Genomic DNA, 26,601 nt, shown 5'->3' on the forward strand with positions numbered 1-26,601 from the left:
GTGGATAGTGCGTCACATGTGTGGTGTGTGTTGTGCAAATGCTTTATACATTGCCTCTGGTATAGGCCTGACTCCTCGTGTCAAGCTATCAAGGGGGTGAGCAGGGGTTATCTTCTGTGTGTAACTGCCTCACCCTGACTAGACTGGGTGGGTTCTGCCTGGCTTAGGTCCATACCCTAGCCACCCATAAACCCAATTTCTGACAAATACCATGTCAACATAATCAAGAAGAAAAATATTGCGAAAGTAAATCTATACTTACCTAAATAAACTCACTATCTTGAAAATTCTGTCCTTGATATTTGTTACACAATGTTCTAGTACAAGAATATCTTGCCGACAGTATTATGTTGTAAAGCCATATCAATAGCACTACAGCTGGTTTAGACAACCCATTGACAGAAGAAACAGTTCACAGTGGAAATATGGCTGTTAGTTGAAATCAGCACAATTTTATAAAAGTGCACAATATCTAATTTATATTATGGGGCAACCATGGTACACTGTTTGCAATAATTTTGGTGATAAATGGTGACCTAATCTTACCTCAAACTATATCTGCAGAATATTAGCAGTCAGAGTATTGCATGACATGTATCTGTGACATCAAATTTAGCTATTCAAGAATAGGTGTGGAAGGAGTAGTTAAGACTGAGTGAAGATTAGAAACACTGCAGTGGCTCCATAAATCTCCATCAGAAAGTGAACACACGTTAGGTGACATGTTATGTTATAAAGTTCTGAAATACCCCAAAGCTCACCATTTCACTAGGTACTACTAGTAATACTAGCATTACTAGGCATTAAGCTCACCATTCCCAGTGGGTCCTTGGTGTGGTTTGTGTTGATTGCCTAGTGCTAAGTTAGCCTACCCGGTGTGGGCTCTTGTTGATATTTAGTACAGTAGTTCTGTTCTCTCAGAATTATTGCTTAGCTTAGTTGTTACTTCCATGCTAAGAATGTTGCAAGTCTCAGGAGACATTTGAGTTGGGTAGTAGGCTCTATAAACAATCACAATGAGATTTGGTGAAAGCAACAAATTCACAACATAAATGCCAGAAATAGTGAGGTGTGGTGTGCCGTACAGAAATAGGGCAGTCCCCCTTTTATTAACATAGTTCCCTTTCTACTCTTTCTACTTTCATGTTTGAACAAAAAATGACATAGTTATACCATGAAGCACACTAACATGAATGAAATGATACACTTAACACTTTCTTAGTATAATTGTGAAGTATGCGGGCACCGCTGTTTTGTTTCAAAGAATAGCTGGATTGATCATGCTAACTTTCTTTTTTTGTTCTGAGATTCACTTCCACGGGTGTTTGAATACATGTGCAGCCCAGGAGAGCAGATTTTTCTGTTTCTGAGAAAAGAATCATACCATCATTCTATATCAACTATTACTGTATTGTGAAAGTAAGTCTGTATAGTTAAGTACCTCCACATCTACATTCCTTATCTATAAAGATTTACTATGCATATGCATATAGACTTACCTTCAGAATGTAGTAGTAGTTGATGTTCTGCAGTTGATATTAATTTGGGTTGTGGGTTGACAATAGAAAAATAAAAACTGAATATTCTTGTAGAACTCTGTAGCACACAATTTGCAGACATTGGCTATATTAGCAGGCTGCAGGCCACCATCTTCTAGCTGTGATGGAGTTACAAGGCCAATTTCAGGTGAATGCATCATTTTATACCCTTAGTGAAGCAACTATTTCTTCAAGGGTAGCTGTCATCATATCTGAGTCACAATGTTGTCCATTCCCAATTGGATGACATGGTTCATAAATTGTTAGGAATCAGAAATATGTGTTTATCTTCCCTAATGGTACTAAGAGCAATGAAGTGTTAAGATCATCAAGAAAATATCAGTACAGGTATTGTCAATGCTCCAGAAATGCTCACACCTGTCACCAAGTTCCAGAAGAAGAATTAGGGTCAGTTTTCCCGGGCTACTTGTAGACAGCCAGCTAAGAAAACTGAGCTTTTCAAAATATTCCATAAATCCAAATTACAACTCTCTGGGAAGCAAAATTAAAAATTTCATTTTTCAAATTCCAAATTAACATCTCATGCTTGGGCGCTAGGTGTCATTAAAGAATGTACATGTTTGAATTATGCTCTCTTCTGCTAGATTCATGTCTGTCAATAAACTCTCAATAAACTGCCTTAGAAAAACAGGCTGCTTTCTGGAACAAGATTAATTATTTTTTACAAAAACAAGCTGCTCTCTGGAACAGGAATAATTCATTTTTGATCAAACAGGCTATTGAAGTGGTGCCTCTAGAAGAGTGGAACTTAAGAATCTATCCCCAGGTTGTTTGGTACTAATAATCTCAGGAGGCTTCAGGATAATTATCAATCTGAAAAGGGTGAATCAGTTAATCTCTGTGCTCAATTTGTAAAAACAAAGTTGCCAGGGTCCTCGCCTCGTCAGGAGACCTCTGCAGTTTGCACCACCCATTGCCCCTGTCATCACTGCCAATAACTGTACCCACATAACTACTAACCATGACACTCCTACAAGAGTGACAATTCATACTATTCTAGGCTGCCCAAAACTATAAGAACTGCTTGGGCAGCTGGTGCTAGTAATTTTTAATATATAAAGAGTAAATAAACAACTGTTTTTGTGCTCATTATAAAATTAGACAGTCACCGTGTGTATGTAATTAGTGCCGATGCAGACAATTAGGTGCAGGTGCCGAACACCAGAAACCACTGGCTCAAATTAAGCACTGATTCATGCAGCTAATTCATTTAAAAATGTAGAATATTATTCACTTAATTCTTAAGTGAGAGCTTCTTGCAGTCTTGGATCTAGAAGAAGCCCACTTATATATTATGGCTAGAGCATTAGCTATGCTTTATGGTTTAGTGAACTATTTACCAGTTTGAAGTCATTCTCTTTAGTCGATAATTTACATCACTGGTCTTCCCAAGGATTCTGACTCCAGTAGATGCACTGCATCACCATAAGATATAAATCATCATCCACATTGGCACTTTCCAATGAACTCAGTCAAATTCATAGGGGCAAGATTTTAGACAGATTTGGGGTTAGTGTCCTTAATTGCAGATCAAACCAGTAGCACCCAGGCTAATGTAGTATCTCTACTATCAAGGCAGGTGGTCTCCACAAGGGTATCAGTGCAGATGCATGAAAATATGGTGAGCAGAGGATTTCTTGAAGGAATATACTCCCTTTTTCAGGTATGAGTCTAAAATTTCCTTTTGATACCTTTACTTCTGTAGTGTTTAACAGTGTTTGCTGTTCTTTAAGGATGTTTACATCTGGCTCCTGCATTCAGACAGATCTTGTAGTGGCAAGACCATCATCTCATCAGTAAAGTAGCACACTTCCTGTTCTGATGGATATTGTGCAAGACATTGTTGATTGCTACTCCCTTCTAACTTGGAGGGGGATTTTCCACTTCAATCACCAACTCCAGTCATGTCAAGCACAGATGCTTTGAGCTACAGCTCAGGGGGTACTTAAAGGATGGACAACACTACAACTAAGTCATATATAAATTGACAGGGTGGTGTCATCTGCAGATATTTGGTATCACTGGCTTTTCAGATAAGTTCCTTGGCTTCAGTGAATCTCCTTTCTCTTACAGCAGTCCACAGAGGGAAACAATATAATAGTGGATTTTATGAGTCTTTTGTTCCCCTCCTCTCAAAATCTCTGATTATCTTGAGTGATATTATATCAGATATGCTGGAGAGTTAGCATGTAGACAATAGACCAGTGTGCAGGTGCCCATTACCCTGTCGGTGCAAGTTTATGCTGCAGGTAGCCATTCCAGAAGCAGGTGCTCTGTCGTGCCGGTGACCAAAAGGCCTCTTGTTTTATTTCCTCTATTACAGAAATTTCCAAGAAAGAGGCTAGAAATGGTGCTTGCAGTTCCATTTTTGCATAATAAAATATGGATCACTCTCTTGCACCAGATGTCAACCAAACCAGAGTTAATTCTTCCAGTAATTTCTTCTCGTCTTTGATCTCCTTAACTCCTGCTTTCTCTACAATTAATGTGCCTTAGTGTGTGGCGGTTGGTAGAAAGGGATCAAAAACATGGTCTTCCAGTTAGAGTTACTTTTGGTATCCAAGCTTCCAGGAGATTGTCCACCAGGAAAGTTTACACTCATTGGTGGTCCTCTTTCCAACACTAGTAGGAGGTTAAATCTGTATTTATTTAGGAGTGCAAGTTTCTAATTTTGCAATTTTTTAGACATAGCTTGAAGTTAGGATTGTCTCTAGCCACCCTCACAAACCAATGGGCTGCCATCAGAGCTTTTCGTTAGTATTGTAGGCCATTGAAACACTAGATGCCTACCTTTACAAAGGCTACTTGTTAGATCACAGTCCAACTAGGAACGTTGCTCCTCCTTAAGATTTGCCTCTGTATTAACTGTGTTATCTATGGTAGCAATAGTATCCACTACATAAGATGGGATAAGGCGGGGTTGTGTGCTTTTGCAATTCAGACCCTTTATCTGAGAGTCTTTTCTCATATTATCATCCTAGGGACAGCTCCTGGGTTTGTCCCTTAGGTAGCTTATAGATTCCATATAGATTCACCTATAGTTCTTCCAGTGTTTCACCTGACCCCTGTTGTGCCAGAAGAGGTGGTTTTACACACATTGCTCATAGAGCTGTTGGTATGTCTTTAAAAAGTACAGCTTGTGTGAATTGGTACAATAATCTATTGGTGAATGGTAACACCAGTGTAAATGATTTTGAGTAGGTAGATCAAGTCTACTATATCTTTGGTTTGTTTATATCTGCAAAGTAGTTGCTAGTATCTATTCAAGGGTGCTCTACTTGAGGCATGACTGCTTCTTGGACAGAAGTTCAGGATGTCACAATCAAGGACATTTATGTTTCAGCAACTTGCACTGCTCCTTTGACTTTTGTGGACTATTGTGAATGATTGTTATCTTCTGCCTGTTGTTTATCAAAATCACTGGGTATTGCATTATGCTTTGGTGTATAACTTTTTATTTTTCTTCTGCCAAGTCTGCAGTAAAGTCTTTGTATGTCCTAATGAGCAAGGATAGAGAAGAGGAGGAGCCGTCAAGAGTTATTGTTTAGATTACCAACAGATAGTTCCTAATAATTCTTATCCCTCACCTCAGCCCTTTCCCTCCCTGCTAGTGGTATGCTGCTTCAGTTGAGATTTTAGCATTGTGCAGGAGAAATGGTCGAAAGGATGCCTTTATTACTTGCTACATTTGCAAAAAAGGATCCATTATGTGCTATAGAATTGGCTGAAGAGGAGGCAGAGCCTCCCTATGCTTCAGAGCTTTGTCAAGGAGGAAAGAATGGAGGTAGTGATTTGCGATTTCCTGTTACAAGCTGATGTTTTTGATTTGCAATAGGGGTCATAAAGACACACTATGAGATATGTGTTTGGCATGCTCATTTGTTTGGAAGCAGAGGAATATATATCTAAAGCCTGTTTTTCCTAACCCTACGGTAAAAGCATAATGTTATTTGTTCACTGCCTTAAAAACCTTCTGTTTCATTTACTGTAGCAACATTCCTAAATATCGAAAATGTCTTTTATGTGGCATTTATTTAAAGTACAAGAGTCGAGTTTGAGATATTAAGGAGGGAATTAAAGTTGTCTTATACTCCTTTCCATAATTCTGGTCCAGAAACTCAAATGAGATGCAAGGATAAAATAGTGCATAAAAAAGCTCTCACAAAATGTGCAGTTTGGTAATCTGTATTAAAATCTCACTATCATCGGTATAAAGTACACATTTAGATAGCAGTCAGAGAACGGGTGGCTAATCAAGGTGTGACAGATGGCATGGATAGATGTGTAAATAGAAAGCAGTGAATCCAGGGCTGATATCTACTTAAGAAACAGCAGTGGAGGTCTTGTTTTTCCTAATGTACAACAACTTAGTAGGAATTAGAAATGGGGTCTTTGTTTTTCAGTCAGGCTATCCCCTGTCCAAGCAAGGACCCTCACTCTAGTCAGGGTAAAAGAGAATCACCCTCAGCTAACCCCTTCTTACCCCCTTGGTAGCTTGGCACGAGCAGTAGGCTTAACTTCAGAGTGCTAGGTGTAAAGTATTTGTACCAACACACATAGTAACTTAATGAAAACACTACAAAATGACACAACACAGGTTTAGAAAAATAGAAAAAAATTATCTAAACAAAACAAGACCAAAATGAAAAACATCCACAATACACAAGTCACTAAGAATTCAAAAAGAGTCTTCATATAATTTTAAACACAACGCTAACGCTGTTAGTGTGAAAATGTACCTTGGGTGCATCCAAAATAACCCCGCACGGGCGAGTGTGCATCAAAAAGGGCTTGCGATGCGTCGATTTCACTCACAAGCGAGACCTTGTGTCATTTCTCCTTTAGTTGGGTCGGCGTGTGTCGCTTATTCTCTCTGCAGGTGAGCGATGCGTCGATCCGGTCAGCACTCTCGGGTCTGGGCAGGCCTTGTGTCATTTGTACACGGCCAGCGGTGTTTGCGTCGGAAATCCAGCTGCACGATGATCTGAAAAACACGCAGCGGGGTTGCCATCTCACCAGCCTCTGTCAGCGATGCTGTGCATCGTTTCTCCAGCCCTGGGCATCGATCTTCAAGTCGCATTGCAGGCAAGCGTCGATTTTCAACCACAAAGCCGATGGCGTGACGATTTTTCAGCCACAGATCTGAGTTGCGTTGATTTTTTCCCAGCATGGCTGTCTGTTTCTCACTCTTGGGCTGCCAGCTTCTCCATTCAGGGTCCCCGGAAATGGATGGGCACCACTTGGCAGAGTAGCAGTCTCCCCAGAGACTCCAGGTGCTGGCAGAGAGAAGTCTTTGCTGTCCCTGAGACTTCAAATAACAAGAGGCCAACTCTAAATTATACCCTTGGAGATTTTCACAAGAAGGAAGGCTACACAAAGTCCAGTCCTTGTCCTCCAGCACAGGCAGAAGCAGCAACTGCAGGACAAAGAACAGTCACAGGCAGGGCAGCTTTTCCTCCTCAGCTCTTCAGCTCTTCTCCAGGCAGAGGTTCCTCTTGGTTTCCAGGAGTGTTCTAGAGTCTGTGGTTTTGAGTGCCCTTCTAATACCCATTTGGCCCTTTGAAGTAGGCTTACTTCAAAGGAAAGTACGGGCCAGGCTCCAGACACACACAAGGGGGTTGGAGACTGCATTGTGTGAGGGCAGGCACAACCCATTCAGGTGTGAGTGACCACTCTTTCCCTCCCTCCTAGCACAGATAGCTCATCGAGAAATGCAGACTACACCCCAGCTCCCTTTGTGTCACTGTTTAGAGAGAAGTGCAAACAGCCCAACTGTCAAACTGACCCAGACAGGGAATCTACAAACAGGCAGAGTCACAGAAATGGTTGAAGCAAGAAAATGCCCACTTTCTAAAAGTGGCATTTTCAAACACACAATCTTAAAACCAACTTTACTAAAAGATGTATTTTAAAATTGTGAGCTCATGGACCCCCAACTCCACATGCCTATCCCCCTCTAAAGGGAATCTACACTTTAATCATATTTAAAGGTAGCCCCCATGTTAACCTATGAGGAGGACATGCCTTGCTACGGTGAAAAATGAATTTAGTAATATTTCATTGTCAGGACATATGAAACACATAACTATTTGCCCTACCTTAACCATACAATGCAACCTGCCCTTGGGGCTACCTAGGGCCTACTTTAGGGATGCCTTACATGTAAGAAAAGCAAGGAAGGTTTAGGCCTGGCAAGTGGGTACACTTGCCAAGTCGAATTTACTGTTAAAAACTGCACACACAGACACTGCAGTGGCAGGTCTGAGACATGATTACAGAGCTACTAAGGTGGGCGGCACAACCAGTGCTGCAGGCCCACTAGTAGCCTTTGGTTTACAGACCCTGGGCACCTCTAGTGCACTTTTCTAGGGTCTTACTAGTAAATCAAATATGCCAATCCTGGATAAACCAATTAACCATACAATTTACACAGAGAGCATGTGCACTTTAGCACTGGTTAGCAATGGTAAAGTGCTCAGAGTTCAAAAGCCAACAGCAACAGGTCAGTAAAAATAGGAGGCAGGAGGCAAAAAGATTGGGGATGACCCTGCATAAGCAAAAACGTCCAACAGTAGGCAACTAACAATGACCAAACTATTCATTAAGGACACCATTAGAGTATGGTAAAGTCTGGCCTGTTTCCTGCCCAGGAAACACACATGGAGATGATATTCAGTGTGCACTTTAAATAAAGATATTTCCCTTTTGTGAGTGGGTCACTCTGCCCTCTGAATTCCATATTGACCAAGAGGTATGGAAGCATGCACACACAAGATTCAACTTTGATTTCCGTTTTTTAAAGAATGGTGCGAAAAGCCTTTCTGTATGTGCTGAACCAGCAGTAAATTCTTTTTTCTAGTTGTTGAATACCATCAAGTTATTTCATTCAGCAGTAGCTACGTCTGTCCTCTTAAGCCCATTTACAAAATCAATTTGCAATTTCCCTGGTATTGGTCATCATTGGACTCTTTAATCACAACACAAACTGTTTCCATACCAATCCGACCTTTTAAAGATATGGCTAGGCGATTTGTTCAAGCAAGTCAAGAAAAGCACGCATTACTGCTGAAATGGTTTATCATCACCATTTCATGTTTTGTGGTAGGTTGCTATAAATCATGTACAGTGGGAAAATGTAAAGAACTGCTGATGCTCTTTCCAAACATATCCTGTGAATACAAATAGAAAGGGGTAGCAGTTCTTTGGTTCTGTTCTGAATCCTGCGTTTAGCCCTGATCTTTGCTGGGCCTCCAAATTAATAGAGCCTCTGCCTCTCCTACCTATTCTGTGAAGAGATCTCCGTTTTGACTGTGCATATCTGCCCATGCATGCCTACGTGGGAAGCCTTGCTTGCAAAGAAATTGACATCTCATGAAAAAACTGAGGCAAGGACATGAAATCACCTAAAAAACACCAACATGATATCCTTTTGACTATGCCACAAAGGGCTAACTGATATATAGGATACTGTTCAAACTAAGTTATATGTGACATGCATCATTATCAATAATCTTTGAGTGGTTGAAGGGCCTAGACTTTCCAAGTTACAGAAATTTGCAATTTCAGGAAAGGAGATGGCAAAAATACCCAATTTCACATATCTGGGAATCCCGTTGGATGTAGCTTTTAATTGGAAATTTCTGTTAAAAATTAGATCGCTGAAGTTCCAAAGAGTGGTTAACACAGTTTTTCATTTTGCTAGGAGACTTGGCCACAAACCAGTTAAGGAATTAATCCACATTTATAAAAAGTAAATGTCTGACATTTTACACATTTGGACCAGGCATCTTGGGGAAACAAACATTAGTGCTATAAAAAAAATTGAGAATACCTTAATTTGTAGGCCTTTGGCAGTTCCACAGTCTGCACCATCAATCTGCTGTCATGCCAAGGTAGGGAAGGGCCTCATCAAAGGCTATATCAAACTGCAACCTTTGTTATTATCGTTAAGAGCCTGGTGGAAACCGTAAGCACTCTTTACTAAAGCAGTTTTATTTGATTGCCTTGCTTTAGGCAACACTTCGTGAATTCCAAGGCAAACATATATCAGTCACTTTACCACTGACCTGGGAGTGCCCAAATTACTGTATAATCAAACCCACAGGGCTCACTACACCTAAACCTCAAACAGGTATAATCTCTGTATTTTAGAAAACTGCTCTGAGTGAACTTGGCAGGCCCAAGTTGTATTTTAGTCCCTGCTCTGCATGTAAGTCAGACAAATCATGGCTAAAAAAAACTCCATCATGGAGAGGCTGTGAGTATTACAGGAAAAGACTGAACTCAAGAAGAAGCTAATCAGGAGTTATGTACTTATCAAGACTACTCTGTCTGTTGAACTGTACCTGATTATGGACTTTGGAGTCTGTGAGGCAGGCCTTCTATTTGAGATTTAGACTTGGTTTAGTACATCAACTGTCTTCACTTTTAGGCCAATGCAGCCCTGAATCTGTTTGATCTTGTGATGAGTTTTCTGATCAAAAGTTTTCTGATTTTATATTTTTTGGATTTTTTTTCCCACATTTATCATTATTACCATTCTTCATTTAAGTTAACGCCGGTCACAGCTTTAAGTGACTCTGAGGTGCTACATATCTACTTCAACTTCAACAACAATTTGAAGATGTACTTCTATTTCTTCAATCAATTGACATTCATATGAACTGAATTGGTTTCATTTTGTTACATTTGTTTTCTAATATATTTTATTTTTACAAATTTACTCCACTATTGTGATTACTTTTCACCTCCTCAGGGATTTTCACTTGACACTTCATCATCATTTACCTCACCTAAATTAATTTTGTTCAGGGTACCACCTATTAATCCATGTAACCCTTTCTGTGTTCCACACTTACTGAGTGTGTTCACTCAGTTTTATTTAAATCTCATTGTCATCTTCAGTACTTTCAGGATCATAACTTAATCTCCTCAGACCCACTCTGGAACCAAAATTCTAATTTTCTACATCCAGCCCATTGTTACCTCAGTATATCTCCTTTCACTGCACCAACTTTACAAATGTCACAGTGGACCACATATTTTATGATATTTAAAAAGGATCTTCTGACTCTTCTGACACAGGGCAAAATAAACTTACAAAAACCTTTTTCTCATTTTCTTCTGCAAGTTCAATGAATAGGAAATCGGGTAATCTTACATGGTTGTTTGTTACAATTTTTGCACTGAATGAGGTATTACTTTCCTCTCCTTCTCGGAATACAAAATATGTTTTTGGGTCCAACTTATGTGTCTACTCTCTATGAACCACTAGAAAGTTCCTCAATAAATGAAACATATGAGGAACTTGCTCTTTCCAGCTTACTCACTTGATGGGGGCACAATTCGAATTCAGCAAAAATGACCCTTACATCCATTAACAACAGGAGAAATGTGTACCTTCTCTAATCCTGATATTTGCAATATGAAAATACACTCTACAGAATCTAACAGGCATTCCCTATGAACTAACTGAAGCCAAATTACAGAATTTAAGATTTAGATGAACTGCAATTCGAAGAATGATTACGTCTGAGAGTGTTGTTAACAAATACGTTTCCTGTTACCTCATTAAACATATTACGGTTTTGAATTTTATGCTATTTGTCTAATTCATTTACTGTCGGGATTGCTTCCACAGAATTCTTTGGCTGAAGTTAAGGCCTACCTCTACTATGGTAGACATAGTCAGCCGCCACACAGGACACTCAACTGCATCTGCAGTCACATGCATACTGATGGATCTTTTGGGGCAGGGATGATGGGAAGGAGACAAAAATCAAAGAGTAGTTGCCTGAGCCTCACACAAAGGACTGATTACCCCCAAGTGATAGACTGGAGCCTATCCTAGAATGAAAGGGGGACCTCTGGACTAGAAGGAGCTATTTTGAAGTGACCCCCACTTCAAAGGCATTTTTGGGTATAAGCACTGGGGCTCTGAACCCCTGATATTATATCACTACTGGACCTGGAAAGAACTCTGCTGGAGTAAAAACCGCTGTGCTGTAAGGATTACCACTTTGCCTAGACTGACTGTTCTGAAGAACTGCTGCTCTGCTTTGCTGACCTGCCTCTGCCTCCAGACCTGTGGTCTTCTGAAGCCCAGGACTACACCCATCTCATTTGAACCCAGAGTGACACAGAGGGCTTGCTGGCATGCCCCCTGTTCTTCTGCAGTCTCAGGGACATCAAATACTGCCTACAACTCTCCTTGTGCTGCTGGATTTTAGCATTTGTGAGTCTGACCCTTGTCTGCGGTGCTCCCTTTAGTCCTTATGTTCAGAAGTGGGTTCTTAAGCTGCTCTCTTCAAAAACTGGCATATTGTCACCACTGCCCCAGTCAGAATGGACTCATGACCCCTTCCACGCTGACCCAGAAGCTGTTTGACTACAGCGGATTCTCAACCTGTGCAGCCTGATGACGACGCTCTGCACAGCTCAAAGAGAATGCATTGCATTCACTTCAATGGAGTTTGACGCCGATGTGGGACCCGATTGCAAGGCTTGAAATCCACACGTTTACCAGACTGCACAGACCGGAACCCACGCATCATGTCCTCGATGTCAATGCTTTGCTCCATCCAAGGTATCTTTCAGTGGATCTTGCATGGATGTTGTAGCCAGCCTACCCTCCATTGCCGTTGGCCTGCACTTTGGATTTGAACTGGTCCCTCGCGACCTCACTATTGACTTCCAAGCACTATTTCAAATGTAATCTTTAAAAATTAATATCTCAACTTCTACTGATTGGATTTGTGTTGTTTTGGTCTTGTTTTACTCTGACAACATTTTCTCTTTTTCTATGTGTGGAGTTTTTTTGTGGTGTTTTGATAGTGTTACTGTGTTTGTGATGTGCACAAATACTTTACTCATTGCCTTTTAAGCTATGCCAGCCTGCTCTGTTCCAAGTTTCCAGAGGGTGAGCACAGGTTAATTTAAAGTGTGTCTCTGACTTATCCTGTCAATAGTGGTGGTTCCTGCTTGTAGAGGGTGCATACTCTGACAACCAAGAACCCCATTTGTAACAACTCTCATCTAGAAGAATAAGGAACACTAATGCATTTTATTTTTTCTCTAATTTTCTAGCCCTACAATTGTTGATGCACGAATGGTCATTAGAAGTGGATAGGAAAATAAGACTCTTCTTAAATATATTATTAAGCGAAATAAAAAAAAGAAAATACAATATTTTTAAAAGATGTCTAACTTCCAAATGTATCATTGAAAGGATAATATTACCCAAACAGCACTACCCACATATCTTCCTGGGGTAAGGACCAGAGGAAAATCAAAACAAGGATACCATTGGAGATTTCCAATTACGAAGACATCAATTATTCATACCATTGATTGTTTTACATCTATTTCAAAGTAATACTTGCTCCAAACATCAGAACACATTTGAATCTAATAAGGATCTGAATTACAAAAAAAGGATGAGGGACGACTAAAGTCAATTATAGACAAACACCTCACAGGTTCTTCAATACAAAAATGCATTTAACATATGACAATGAGTCTCTAGTGGCACAATCAAAATAATGATTAAAGAAATGAGAAAATAACTTCACTGTAATTCACAATCAGATAGCAAAGTAAGACTTTTGGACATTAATATGAAGGCTTCAAGTATAGCAAACAAAGACTATCTGTAAAAGTTGACATTTCAGTCCTCCAAACAGCTTCAACTTGGGCCATCATTAGGATGAGAAGTGTTCACTCAGTTTCATTTAAATCTCATTGTTGCATAGAAAAATAACAAAAATAACAGTCTTTATAAACCACCAAGCAACGCAAATATGATTGAACATGGAAAAAAGGCCATATTTAAATCAAGAGTCTCTCATTCATGTTGTGGAAACATTCAGTTTGTTTGATTTAAACAAGAAATCATTTGATCATGAAAAGATAATCTTATCCATAAATGAGTAAGGGGCAGATTGCCAAGGCCCTAGTGTCTCTGAGCACCACACTAGTGTAATTTTTTGTACACTCATGTGGTGTAATGGAGGCCATTCTCTTTTGCCATGTTTACAAAGTAGTGCAATGCTTGCATTGCACACTTTGTAAACCCTTGGACCACGTTATGCCTGTGACAGGAGTAATGTATGCAAGGGGGTATTCCCCCAAAGGGAGGCCAGTAAAAACGGCGTAGTGAAATTTGCATCATTTCACTGGACCATTTTTAGCATCATTTGTAATGCCTGCTTAGAGCAGGTGTTAAAATGACACACCCATTACTTTCAATGGCCCTCCTTTTACTTTGGAGAATGAATGCCACAATTTATGCCACTAATCCTGCAAAGTACCACAATAGCATTAGAAATCATGATGCTATTGTCCGAATTTGCGCGATGGGGCTCTGTGTTTTCAACACAGTGCACACATGGTGTCATTAGGGGATGCAGGGGGCACAAGGAAAGTGGTGCACCACATCTGATGCACCACTTTCTTTTAAATCTGGCCCTAAATCTTTAAACCATGGCACATCATATTCTATTATTAAAACATTCGAAATTCATTATATCGTTGAATCCACTGTACCAGGTGCTGTAATTATGTCTATCACAGTGAAATATCCACATTGATTTATTTTAGAATAAAAGGAACTGTTATTAAATTACTTACACTAAATTACTTTCAAAACATATTGTTCAATGCCCAATTAAAAATGAACACAAAACAGATACCAATTGCAGAGGAGGAGGGTACACCAATGGCAAACACAATCAGAATAATCATAAAGCCTCACCATCAGTAACTAACACTCATCATATTGAGGTAAATGGATCCCAAACATTTAACTATTTGGTCCATTAGTGAGAAGGGCTGTCGCAACTGTACCATCACAGCTTGCACCCTATGAAATGATATAAGTCAAAGTGTGTAAGATAGAATAAGCTAAGTGAAATTAAAAACTCCACCTGAATTAATGTTTCCAATAATTATTTCCCAAAAATACGGTTTCACTAAGAAATGAACCCCTTCACACATTTTAAAATGCTAAAATATGTCCATTCAAATAGCAATGCTAACCAACAATGTACCAATTAGCAAAATTAGTGTAATATGATCCATACACACCTCCCTTGATCAACACAGAATTTACAAAACCTAGAGTGATATTATTGCTCCATAAAATGTACCACACATGTAAATACATGCATAATAAGTTCAACATAGAAACACAGCCAAAACTATAGCTTCAGGGCATTGAACTACCAGTCATGTGATACAGAACTGCTAGAACAGAGATCTATACTTACAGTATATGAGAAGAGAGGAGACTGTTGTGGTAATTAATTTGATGATAATTTTTCGACTTGATAGAGGGTATGATTTAGAGTTTTGTGGATTGGTTACTCTGCCACAAACAAGATGGATATCCAGTAAGCCGTATTTCAAATGCATTATATGTTACAGCATGGGCAATATGACAGGCAGGATTTGCCTCACATTTACGATGGAATAATCCATCCTCTAAACTCTAAATCATGACCAAAGTGACACAATCAACAAATTTCCTTGGATACGTTATGTACCTAATCTCATCAGATATGAAGATTTCTTTAGATTAAAAAATCTGAAGATTATCTCTTTGAAGGACCTTAGCGAGCAATCTGTTCACTAAACTGAGCTTTAGCTAAGAAACAACAGCTCATTAATCCTTTATTTGCATTTGAAGATTGAAGTAAACAATCAAGAGGATCTTCAATATAGACAATGTGTCACAATATAGAAGAGCAGTTACACGCAATGACACAGAAATCATGTTAGTAGGAAAATTATTAGAAGCAGACCAACACACAAGAACTAATGCATATATTTCAGTAGCCAAATATTAATAAGCATTGGGCCTATTCCAAATTTTGATAATCCATCATTGCTTCACTAAAAAGTTAACCTACAGTATCAACCTGGAGTACTATATGTGGAATCAACGTCAGAAAAATTACTAACTGCATAACCTACTATATTCTCCATGGTGCTGTTAAAAACGACCACTTAATGATGGAATTTAGGATGTACTTGACAGGGAAATGTAGACTTCCATTCTTGTGTTTTGAGGTGCATATTATAGCCTTAGAACCCGCCGTAGCGGGCTCTACCGGCTATTAAAGGCCCGCTCCCCTGTTAAATGCCCGAGCCAAAGGCGAGGGCATTTAACAAGGGAGAGTGCCTTTAATAGCCGGTAGAGCCCGCTACGGCGGGTTCTAAGGCTATTAGAACATTCTGCCACTCAGGGCAGAATGTTCTATTAGATAAAACAAATTCCTCATGAAACCCGAGGGGATTAAAATCCCCTCGGGCTCCGTGAGGCTTTGTTCACTGCTCTGGCTGTGAACAAAGAGAACATTGGAATGTTGGCGCTGCGGGCTTTTACCGGCCTGTAAAAGCCCGCAGCACTCCATTGTTTTCAACGGAGCTGCCAACGTTCCAATGTTCTAAATAAATATATATATATATATTTATATATATATATATATATAGTTATTTTTTCTGTGTCATTGATTTACCAACTTCAAATATGAGTAATCAATACCTTTGTGACAGGATGTCTACAAGTATTTCTTTGCTGTGACCGAGAAGGGGTGGTGACGCAGGTTGTGTAAACTGCAAGTTTTAAACCCTTTGCCCCATGAACAGGGTTACATAAAACAACTTTATTATGATAATTAGTCATCAAATTAAAAAAAAAAAAGTTTTTTTTCAGTTCCTCTAACCCTCAACACTATGGTTACTTCCCAATTAGTCTTTACGTAACATATTAAAAAAGTAATTACCCTGACAATTAAAATGTAATATGTTACATAAATTACCTAATCTTCACTTTTGACAAAATATTTGGTCACTTCCTATCACATTTTACCTGAGAGAATATTGATTATTTTAATGTGTGATGATAATACATACCAAAGAACCTGGTGAGACTGTGTTAATGCATTTACTTGAACAATTACTTGTACCTGGCACTTGTACCTGATTTTCACTGATCAATCAGACAGCGATTGCAAAGGTGATGTTTGCGACCCTTGTAGTGGTATATTCCTTCACCAGTATGCAGAGTAACACTGTTTGAATGTATTCTACTTTATTTAAAGGAAGGTATTGCTCTTGGCAACATAATTGTAAACTAAATAAATAAATATAGACCAATATAGATAACAGTCTCTCATTTGCAAATGCAAATGAAGAAAAAATCAATGCTATTTTAGAGACATATATTGCTTAATGGTTACATAAAGATCACAGTTTTTAAGTGTGACAATATGACAATGGCTTCTCGAATGATATTAATTAGCATTCGTGAACTTGTAGCTTTTTTAATCCCTTACAGGTTTACAACTCTAACTACCAAATATTGGCCGAAGTCTGTTGCAGGAAAGTGGAGCATTATGCATTGAGGCTGGTTAGGCTTCACTATGTAATACTCTCACAATACCTCAATGATAGTCCCTCGGATTCACAATAATAAATCCTTGTGGGAGAGGTGGGTGCTGAAAAGTGGTGCTTGTGACACTTGGTCACATGCAGGTCGAGTTTGTGGAGGCCCACTGGAGGTTAAGCTTGTGTGGGCCCCTGGACCAGGATTCATCAGGCAGAACAACTCCACCTAGAGGGAAAGCTATCTCCCTTTCTGGAGGTCCAGTGGAAAAGTAGCTGGCTGTAACTTGGCAGGGAGCTTGACTACACTTCCCACAATGCACTGGACCACCTGTCTTTGGGTGATACCTCAGAAGGCCGAAGGCAAGTGTTTCTTTGGGTCCAGTGAGTACTTTCTACTTGCAGGAAGCAGGGGACTAGTTTCACTATTCCAAGAGAGTCTGGTCTTACCTTTGGCTCACAAAGGGTTCCCTCTAGCTGGGGGAAGAAGTCTTTGGTCCTAGACGAGCCGAAGTCGAGCAGTTCCAGGAGACTGCCACAGGTTGAAGGCATTATGCCTTATGTTAGGGCAGGATCCTATTGTTTTTGATGTACTCCCTTTCGCCGCCAAGGTCGCTGAGAAGCTAGTGAACGCCCGCCTGTCTCACTTCCTCAAGGAAAACAATGCACTCAACACCTCCCAGTCTGGATTTCGCAAAAAGAACCACAGCACTGAGACCGCCCTCATCGCCTGCACTGACGACATCAGAGCCAGAGTTGACAAGGGCGAGACCGTCAAACTCATCCTCCTGGACCTCTCCGCAGCCTTCGACACTGTCTGCCACCAAATCCTCTGAACAAGCCTCTTCAACGCAGTAATTCGACACAAGGCCTTGGATTGGCTCACCTCCTTCCTCGCCGAAAGAACCCAGAAAGTTCGCCTTCCCCCGTTCCAGTTCCCAGCAACCAAGATCATCTGCGGGGTCCCCCAGGGATTCTCCCTCAGCCCCCCCCCTCTTCAACATTTACATGGCCCCACTCGCCTACATCCTCCGCCCACACGGAATCACCATCATATCCTATGCAGACGACACCCAGATCATCATCTCCCTCACCAGGAACACCACCACCGCCAAGACAAACCTCCATGCCGGACTCCTCGCCACCGCCAAATGGATGACAGCAAGCCACCTCAAACTCAACTCCAACAAAACCGAAATCATCATCTTCAGACCCAACAGGACAGTAAGGGACAACTCCTGGTGGCTCACCGCCCTAGGACCACCCCCAACACCCTCCACCAATGCACGCAATCTCAGCATCATCTTAGACTCCTCCCTCTCCATGACCCAGCAAATCAACTCTATAACTTCCTCATGTTTCAACACCCTCTGCATGCTGCATAAGACCTTCAAATGGATCCCCATAGAAACCAGGAAAACCGTCACCCATGCACTCATCAACAGCAGACTAGACTTCGGAAACGCCCTGTACGCTGGCACCACAGTCAAGCTCCAACAGAAACTCCAGCAGATCCAGAACGCAGCTGCACGGCTCATCCTTAACCTCCAACTACATGAGCACATCTCTGCCCACCTCAGACTCCTTCACTGGCTACCCATCAGCAAAAGGATCTCCTTCAAAATCCTCATCCACGCCCACAAATCCCTCCACAACACTGGACCAGTCTACCTCAACGAAAGAGTGAACTTCCACACACCCACTCGTCTCCTCCGTTCGGCTGACCTCGCCCTCGCCACAGTCCCCTGCATCCGTCGCACCACCTCCGGAGGTAGATCCTTCTCCTACCTTGCATCCAAGACCTGGAACTCTCTAACCCCCCCCCCCCCCCCACCCACCAACCTACGCAAGACCCGGGACCTCCTGACCTTCAGAAAACACCTCAAAACATGGCTTTTTGAACAGTAACTCAGCACCTCCCCCGCCCCCCTCACAGCGCCATGAGACCCTACCGGGTGAGTAGCATGCTTAATAAATGTGTTGATTGATTGATTGGGTCCTCTCTTGTCCTCTTGTCACTAGTTGTTGCAGAGATGAGGTTCTGGTGCAATGGGAGCTCTTTAAATCCTAGATTTGGGGGCATTAGGGGTGTAGGTGCAAGTAGCCAATGGGCAACTAGCCCCGGAGGCTAATCCACCCCTGAGGTGACCACATCCAGTGGGTTGTGGAACCTTTCCTACCCAGAACCTTCTATTCTGCATTGTTCCTAGATTGCAGAAGTCTTCCTCAGCTGCAAAGACCAGGCTTTCCACCTAGAGGTGTGGCTAGCTTTCGGGTGTACTCCTCCTGACTAACTAATTTTCCCACCTGTCCAGGTGCAATGTGCCTGGGGGGGTGGCTTGGTCCTCCACTGGGAGTCAGCCTGTTTACATATCGGAGGCAGAGTGCCCTTTGAAGTTCACTGACTCGATGCACCACTTCACTAGCCTTCCTGGGAGAAAGGGAGGTGTGACCTCCTTCCGGTCCATGCCATTGTCCTGCCTCCTGTGAGTGTTCATATGGTCTGGCATGAGGTCAGAATTCTGCCTTAACGGCAGCAGGTGTGGGGGAGTCAGCCAGAGCACAGTGAAGTTGGGGTAACCAGGTGGGCAACCTCTAAGGTGCCACCTAGGTGCATGTCAGTTTTCCCTTGACACCAGATTCTTGTCAGGGGAGAGGAAACATGTTGTTTGATTTCAGTGTGCTTCAATGGTAAAGTCATTATGGAGACAAATAAGCTTCCACTTCCATGTCTTGAATCTTAATATACTGCACCCTGCCTCCTAGGCACAGGAGGCCTTCTCCAGGGATGACTGGCATATACTAAAAGCAGTGTATGTGACTGTGCCAGACGTGGTGAGGGCAAGGTCGAGTTTGAGTAGTTTGCACTGCTCATGCAGTCTACAATGGCAGACCTGCTGTCAGTAGTTTGCTTGGGTCCTCTAGGGTGGCACAAAGCGGTGCTGCAGCCCTGAGGGCCCCTTTACCAACTATGCCCTGGTTACCATTGCTACCATATAGTAGGGAGTTAAAAGGAGGCAAAGTCCTCGCAAACTGGGGTTACCAATTTACACTTAACAGTTTTGGGGAAGAACACTTGCACTTGGGCCTGGTTAGCAGGCTCCAGTGCACTTTCAGAGTCAAAACCCTGCATGGAGTTGTCCCAAATGGGGGCACAAAAGTGAGGGACATCTGCAAGCTGCCCAGTTTTCTTACATCAGTAATGAAAGCACATGTAACATCCTTTTCTGGGGCTCTTGGCAGCAGCAAAACCTTTGTGCAGAGTACTCAAGTTGTTCTGTTTCAAACCAGAGTAGCTTTGGAAATTCATCTGAGTATTTCTGCTATTCTTTAAAAAATGTTATCTATGCTCAATGACTTTTAATTGAAAGTTGAAAAGGTATAAGTGTATAAATGAACAGGTTCGTAATATGTGACTTGTTCTTTTCAGATGCTTGCAGAAATTGCCACAGTTACTGTTAAATACTTGTGAAATTACTTTAACTTTAACACCTATAGAAATTATCAAGAGTAAACCTGCATTCCTTTTATGTTGACTTTTATATAGTCCATTCCATTTTATTCACAGTTGTACAAACTTTTTGTCAAAATGTATTTCAAGTGTTGTTTTTTCTTTGTGTTTTGTAGATGGACCTCTTGGGCCAAGGGGATTAGCAGAAGCTACAGAGATGTGCACGCAAGAATGCCTGGTTTTGGGTCACTCAGACAACTGTTGGATGCCACCGGGCTTGGGCCCTTATTCTCAGCCAAAGTCTCCACTTTCCACATTTGTCCCTCAAAAGGAGTGGACAAGGAAAGACCAACTGGTAAATGGACATACCTTGACCAGGACCTGGAAAGAAGACAACAACAGGAACCAGTTCAGTGACCGAAAGCAGTATGTTAATAGTGAAGGCCAGTACAACACTGGCAGTCATGTGACTGACATTCCATTGTCTAATTTGAAGTCTTTTAAACAAGCTGCAGGAGTGGCAGATTCCCCAAAGGAACACCAGCTATAAAACATGGCCGCTTTGGACCAGTGAATTTAGCCTACCTAGACTTGCTAATACTGTGTGTCAAAGCTTTATGTACTGACTAGTCACCTAGAACTATGCTTCGCCTACTGTAGCAACAAATATGCATACCTTTTTTCTAAGCAACGCAGTTGTTATGATAACCTGCAACACCAGTGACACGTATTTCCACAGTGTTGGTGTGAGTTGATTGATTAGAAGTGGACAAACATGACAACAAGCTCTTCAAACTGAGCTTACAATCGCCCTGAAATACTGCTTGGAACAAAGACTGAGTGACTGCAGAGGACAACAAATACTAATGCCACTGGATTGCTATAGATGAAAAGCATATCAAGTTAGAAGTGTGTGCTCTTGTGTTGTTGTTTAATCTGTACTGGGACAGTCATACTCGACATCATAATTTAAAAGAAGACGAATAAATCTATACACACTATACCTAACGTGCTATTAACAATGTCAGTGAACACTTGTAAGTGCTCGGTGTTCCGGTTTTTGTAAATATAATCAAATTATTACTAACAACTTTTGTGTACTTATAACGATCACCTAAAAACAATGTAGCAGAATACTGTGCTTCATGGTTGGTTTTTATGTTTTGCTCATTTGCTTGTTTGGTTTCTTTACCTTCTTTCGTGGTGGTGTATCTGTGCCCGTAGTATGTCTCACACAATGTTAAAAAAAGAAACTCAAAACACTTGTGTTAAAAGATAGAATGTCAAACGTATGTTTGATTGCAAATGCCGCTAAGTTTCTGCTAATGTATACTGTTTTCATCACTTAAAAAAGCCAAACACCAACTTTGGTTGTTAAAGACAGATATGTTTGGGTAGTTCCGAAGATGCCCAGTAAATATGAAAGTAAGAATGAAAGGGTTAGTTTCCAGTAATGAAACGTTGTAAGGCGTGAGGTGAATTATAAAGCAATGTGATTGTTGTTTTGCCATATCAAATATATATCAATAATCCAAATTGGAAAACATGTAAACAATTTAATGCAAAAAAGATTTTATTTACATGCCATAAACAGTTTTCATTGCAGCATTTGTGCTAATGATAATTTGTGCTAGTAGGGAGTAACACAAGTGTTTTTAGAAGATAGCCAACAAATAATATAATGTGCTGTGCATCATAATGTAACAGATCATTCTCCTGGTAGACTGTTTAGGGGGAAAGGGTACTAACTCACATATCGAGTATTGAACTACATGTTACTTTATTTAGCCACTTCCTGGCGACTAACAGCGTCATATCACTTCCGTCAAACCTACCGAGTGAAATCACATGTGAATAGGCTCTGAGTTGCACGTACAAGCAAATCCAAATTGAAACATTTATTACATATTTTTAGTTATGGCATGACAGGCAATTTAAGCAAATTAATTGCATGTAAAATGTTGTCCTTCCATAAGAGTCATATTCTCTTATGCCACAACTACAATATTTCCAAGTACGTTTCCAATTCTGATATTTAATTTCTTATTACCAAAAAAAGTTATTTCGTGTAATGCAGATCACATTTTATTTTTAATTTCTTGGTCTAGAGGCATAAAATGGGTTGGGGTGCATTGCTTACTGCTGTACTTTTGTCAGTTTGTGAGGGTTATTTGATGATTTTGACAGAATAAGTATATAAACAGTTATCCTTGTGACTGCTTTGCCAGTTCAACGTTATTTACAGTTATTCAGCTCTTGCAATAAATGTTCTGAATTCCATGTTGTGGTTTCATTTTCTAGAGTGAAATACAGCATAATTCCAACTTTATGCACCGATTCTTTAGATGTCAAGTACCTTATGTGTAAGCAAAGAAATTGGCAGAACAGAACAGTGTGTTCAGTTTCCAGTGTTGTTTTTTAATTCTATGTATTTATTTATTTTTGCATGTCACATAACATTGCATACAATGCAATCGGATAGGCATACTTTCTTCTCAGTATGTACCACTCCCATTCCTTTTGGCCTACTGCCCCCTCCCTCCCACGACCACCCACTTAATTTGCCAGTTTTGGATCCTCCACAAAGGGTTTCATAAAGAAAAAATATTTTGTGATTTGTTTTTCAATGCATTAAATAGTTGCTTATTGGTTTGCGAAACACCACAACACTTTGTATCAAGATGTCAAAAGAGATGATTCTCTAAATTTGACTTGCAAATCAAACAAAATTGTGAATTGTTACAAATCACAATCTAAGATTCAGTATTTATAATAGAAACAATGGCTCCATAGTACCTTTGTATTTATGTGGTACTAAAACACAAGACTATCTAAGGACTAGAGTGAAAAGAAAATATATCGTGACTGCTTGGATGGAGAAATGAACCTTCAGGCAGGATACACAAAGATATTTCTAGGACTTACTCTTGTAGTATTCCTGGTTTACTTCAGGAGTGAGGAGGCCATTGCACCCTAATTATGGTTGCTTCCTGCTATCAAACCAGGAAAATGGGACTTATTATACTTTCTTGTTTGACAGCTTTGGGAAAGCATGCCGGGCCACTATTTGAAAGACTATTGACTGTAATGAGAACATTTATTTTGTGTAGTTAATTAAAAGCTTTATAATATAGAATAATAATAAAACCAATCCATTTGACAAAAATCAGCAAAAGATTAAAACAAGAGAAAAAAAAGAAATGTGATTAAAAATGAGAGTAATTCATGTGTATATACACTTCCACAACCAGTTCCAACGAGTGTAATGGCAGGCTGTAAGCAGAAAGTGTAAATGGTTGGATAAAGGTATATTAATGTTGATTAGCACTGATAATACCCATAGGTAGCACCCAATTGCTCAAAACAACAACTGAATAAAAGAAGGTCCTTCACTAAAATTGACTGCAAGCAATGGGGTAGCACTCAGGTGACAGCTACCCATGCCGTTCTCCTTTGAGAAAAACGACATAAAAACCGAGTGACAGCAAATCGACCAAACCACTAAAAGGCCATTAATTTACAAATTCACCTAGGACACATCTAAGGAACTAAGGGCCAGATTTACAAGGTCCTTGTGACTCCTTACACCACATTAGTATCATTTTTTCTGATGCTCATGTGGCGTTAAGGAGACCATTCCCATTCGCCATATTTACAAAGTGGGACAAAGAATGCATTGAGCCCCTTTGTAACCCTGTACCCCACATTACGCCTGCACCAGGCATAATGTAGGCAAGGGGGCATCTCGGCGCTGGGAGGACACCAAAAATGGCATAGTGAAATCCACAAGATTTCACTGAGACATTTTTTCTGTCATTTTTAATGGCTGTACAGGGCAGGCATTAAAGTGACTGGTCCATTGTAACCAATGGTCTTCCTAGTACTTTGCAGGACTAGCACCATATTTTATGGCACTAATCCAGCATAAAACCACAATAGCAGCATTAATTATGATGCTATTATGGAAGTGAGTGATATGGTGTGCCGTATTATCAATACGGCACTACCATGGTGTCATTAGGTGGCGTAGGGGGGACACAAGAAAAGTGGTGCATCTGGACTGATGCACCACTTTCTTGTAGATCTGGCCCTAAATGTTTTATGTGCAAGAAGAACAAATTTGGTCAGTTGGATATTCAGGGCTTTGTTTTCAGGATTGAGTGCTGCTATGATGCCCTGCCTGCATAATCAAATTCTCTGCCGGTTCCACTCTTCCCGAAGACTGTTCTCACCTCTTCCAGTAAGGATGGCCAAGGCACACAAGGTGCTCAAGGGTTTCATCACTCTGGCCACAGCCCCTACTTTTGAGGTCTTCCATTGGATGGACCTGCAGACGTAGTGCTTTAGGAAAGGGCACTTCCCCAATCTGAAAGTCATAAATCTTAATTTCAGATGAGTGGAATATGTGCATGCTAGGTATGCAAGGAGGGAAGCCAGCTGGTATGAGTTGATAACTGCCCATTCTTGCGTGCATTTGGCTAGAATTGCTCTGTCTGCATGGAAGGACCAGAAGCAGATATGTTTTTTAATACTTGCTTTGAATGTCAGTTGGCTCGGGTTCAGGTCCCACAGATCCTTTACTGACAGTAGTTCCAAGCAATCATTTAGGAACAAACAGTGTGACTCAGCAAGCACACTGGTCTGAATGCCGTTCCATAGGAGGGCCTCCAGAGAACTGGCTCTGGGGCTTTGTGCAGCTTGTACCACTCATTTCTAAAAGTGCCGGCACCCACAGCTTGATGGTCAAAAAGACCAAGTTCCAGTTTGAATAACTTCCAGCATTGGGAGAAGAGGTGGACTAAGTAATGATTTAGCGAGCTTTGATAAGCTTACTTGAAGGGCCACTGCTCTTGCTGTAGCTTCTTTCTGATTTTTGATGATTGCGCCCTTGGCATCGATGTAAACACCCAGATACTTGTATGACTGGTCCACCACAATCTTGTGGTTATTGTAAGTCCAGCCACTTCCCTAAAACCTTTTCCTGCCAAGGGTTACCACCCTTGTTTTTTTCAAGTTAACCTCCAAACCATTGGTAGTGTATAGGAATACGGCCAGTTAAGCAACCGCTGCAGCCCTACCCTCGTGACTTTGGAATTGTCCTGGATACATGCAATTCATCCCTCAACTTGACTCAGACCCAGTTGTTGGTATGCAGCTGGGTTATAGAATCCAAAAGATTGGAAGGGATTCCCCATCTCTTCAGTTTGGCACACAGCCAAATGGCGCTTTGAAGTCCACAAAACAACATTGTAGCAGTGGATATGAGAACTTTACCTCATCAAGCAGAATTGACATATCTAAAAGATTGATGAGTGTGCCAGGTTCTCCAGTGAAACCTGTTTGGTTTTTAGGGGCAAGCCCATTCAGCTCCACCTATTGTGTCAGATTGTTCAGAACGAGGCTGGTGAAGTACTTGGCATCATTGTCTAATAGTGCGATAAGCCTGTATCCACTAGGATCTGACTAGGAACTGACCTTGTGAATAGGAAGAATTACTTCACCATGCCAAGAGTCAGGTATGATTGAACCTTGCAAGCCCTAGTTGAAAATATTGGTTAAGCAGTTTGCCCAGAACTGAGGATTTAGATTCATTTCAAAGAAGGTCTGTGGCAAGCTGTTGGCCCTGGAGCTTCATCAGATCATGATTTTGTTATTCTCTGGGCCAGTTTGTTGGACGAAGCATGAGAGGAGAGGGTGAGGGAGGACTTAAAACTGGGGATTGATAGTAAATTGTTCGTAGGTGTTTCCTCTGGGCATGATGCGTTGAAGCTGGAAGGAAGCTCTTTTTCTTCTCTTGCATAAAAATGTCTGGAAAGAAACAAGGCCCATTCTGGCTCAGCGATGTTCGCACTGCCTAAGCCACGATTCCCATTCAATTGTTTGTTCACCAAAGCCCAGAAGTTTTTTGATTTGGACTGCATGCTCCCACACAAAATGTTGCACCAGAATTGCTGGAATCTGTTTTGTTTTTCAGCGTGGCAAACCCGTCTGTAAACTTTGTGTGCTGTTTGTATGCAGCAATTAACTCTGCAAGTTCTGGGTTCTTCTTGACCTCTCTCAGGGCTTTATTTATTAAGGCTTGAGTTTCCTTCGTCATGAAACTGGGTTTTAAACAAGCGTGCAGACGAGCAGGCTGTTGACATTTGGCAAGCAGTTAGGTAAAAAATTTCGCCCAATCAGCTATTGCAGATTCAAACGTTAGTTTAG

General features: G+C 40.9%; 1 protein-coding gene across 1 annotated transcript in view; it reads left to right on the forward strand.

The window, feature by feature from the left end:
• Positions 1–22,674, forward strand: part of LOC138249575 (protocadherin-9-like) — a 1,035,193-nt gene extending 1,012,519 nt beyond the window's left edge. Inside the window, exon 4 of the mRNA XM_069203521.1 lies at positions 20,571–22,674. Coding sequence (XP_069059622.1) covers positions 20,571–20,944 — 374 coding nt within the window. The 3' untranslated portion in view covers positions 20,945–22,674. The remainder of the gene's footprint in view (positions 1–20,570) is intronic.
• Positions 22,675–26,601: the final 3,927 nt, after the last annotated feature.

Source organism: Pleurodeles waltl, chromosome 8, assembly GCF_031143425.1.
Source record: "Pleurodeles waltl isolate 20211129_DDA chromosome 8, aPleWal1.hap1.20221129, whole genome shotgun sequence".
Classification (NCBI taxonomy): Eukaryota; Metazoa; Chordata; class Amphibia; order Caudata; family Salamandridae; genus Pleurodeles; species Pleurodeles waltl.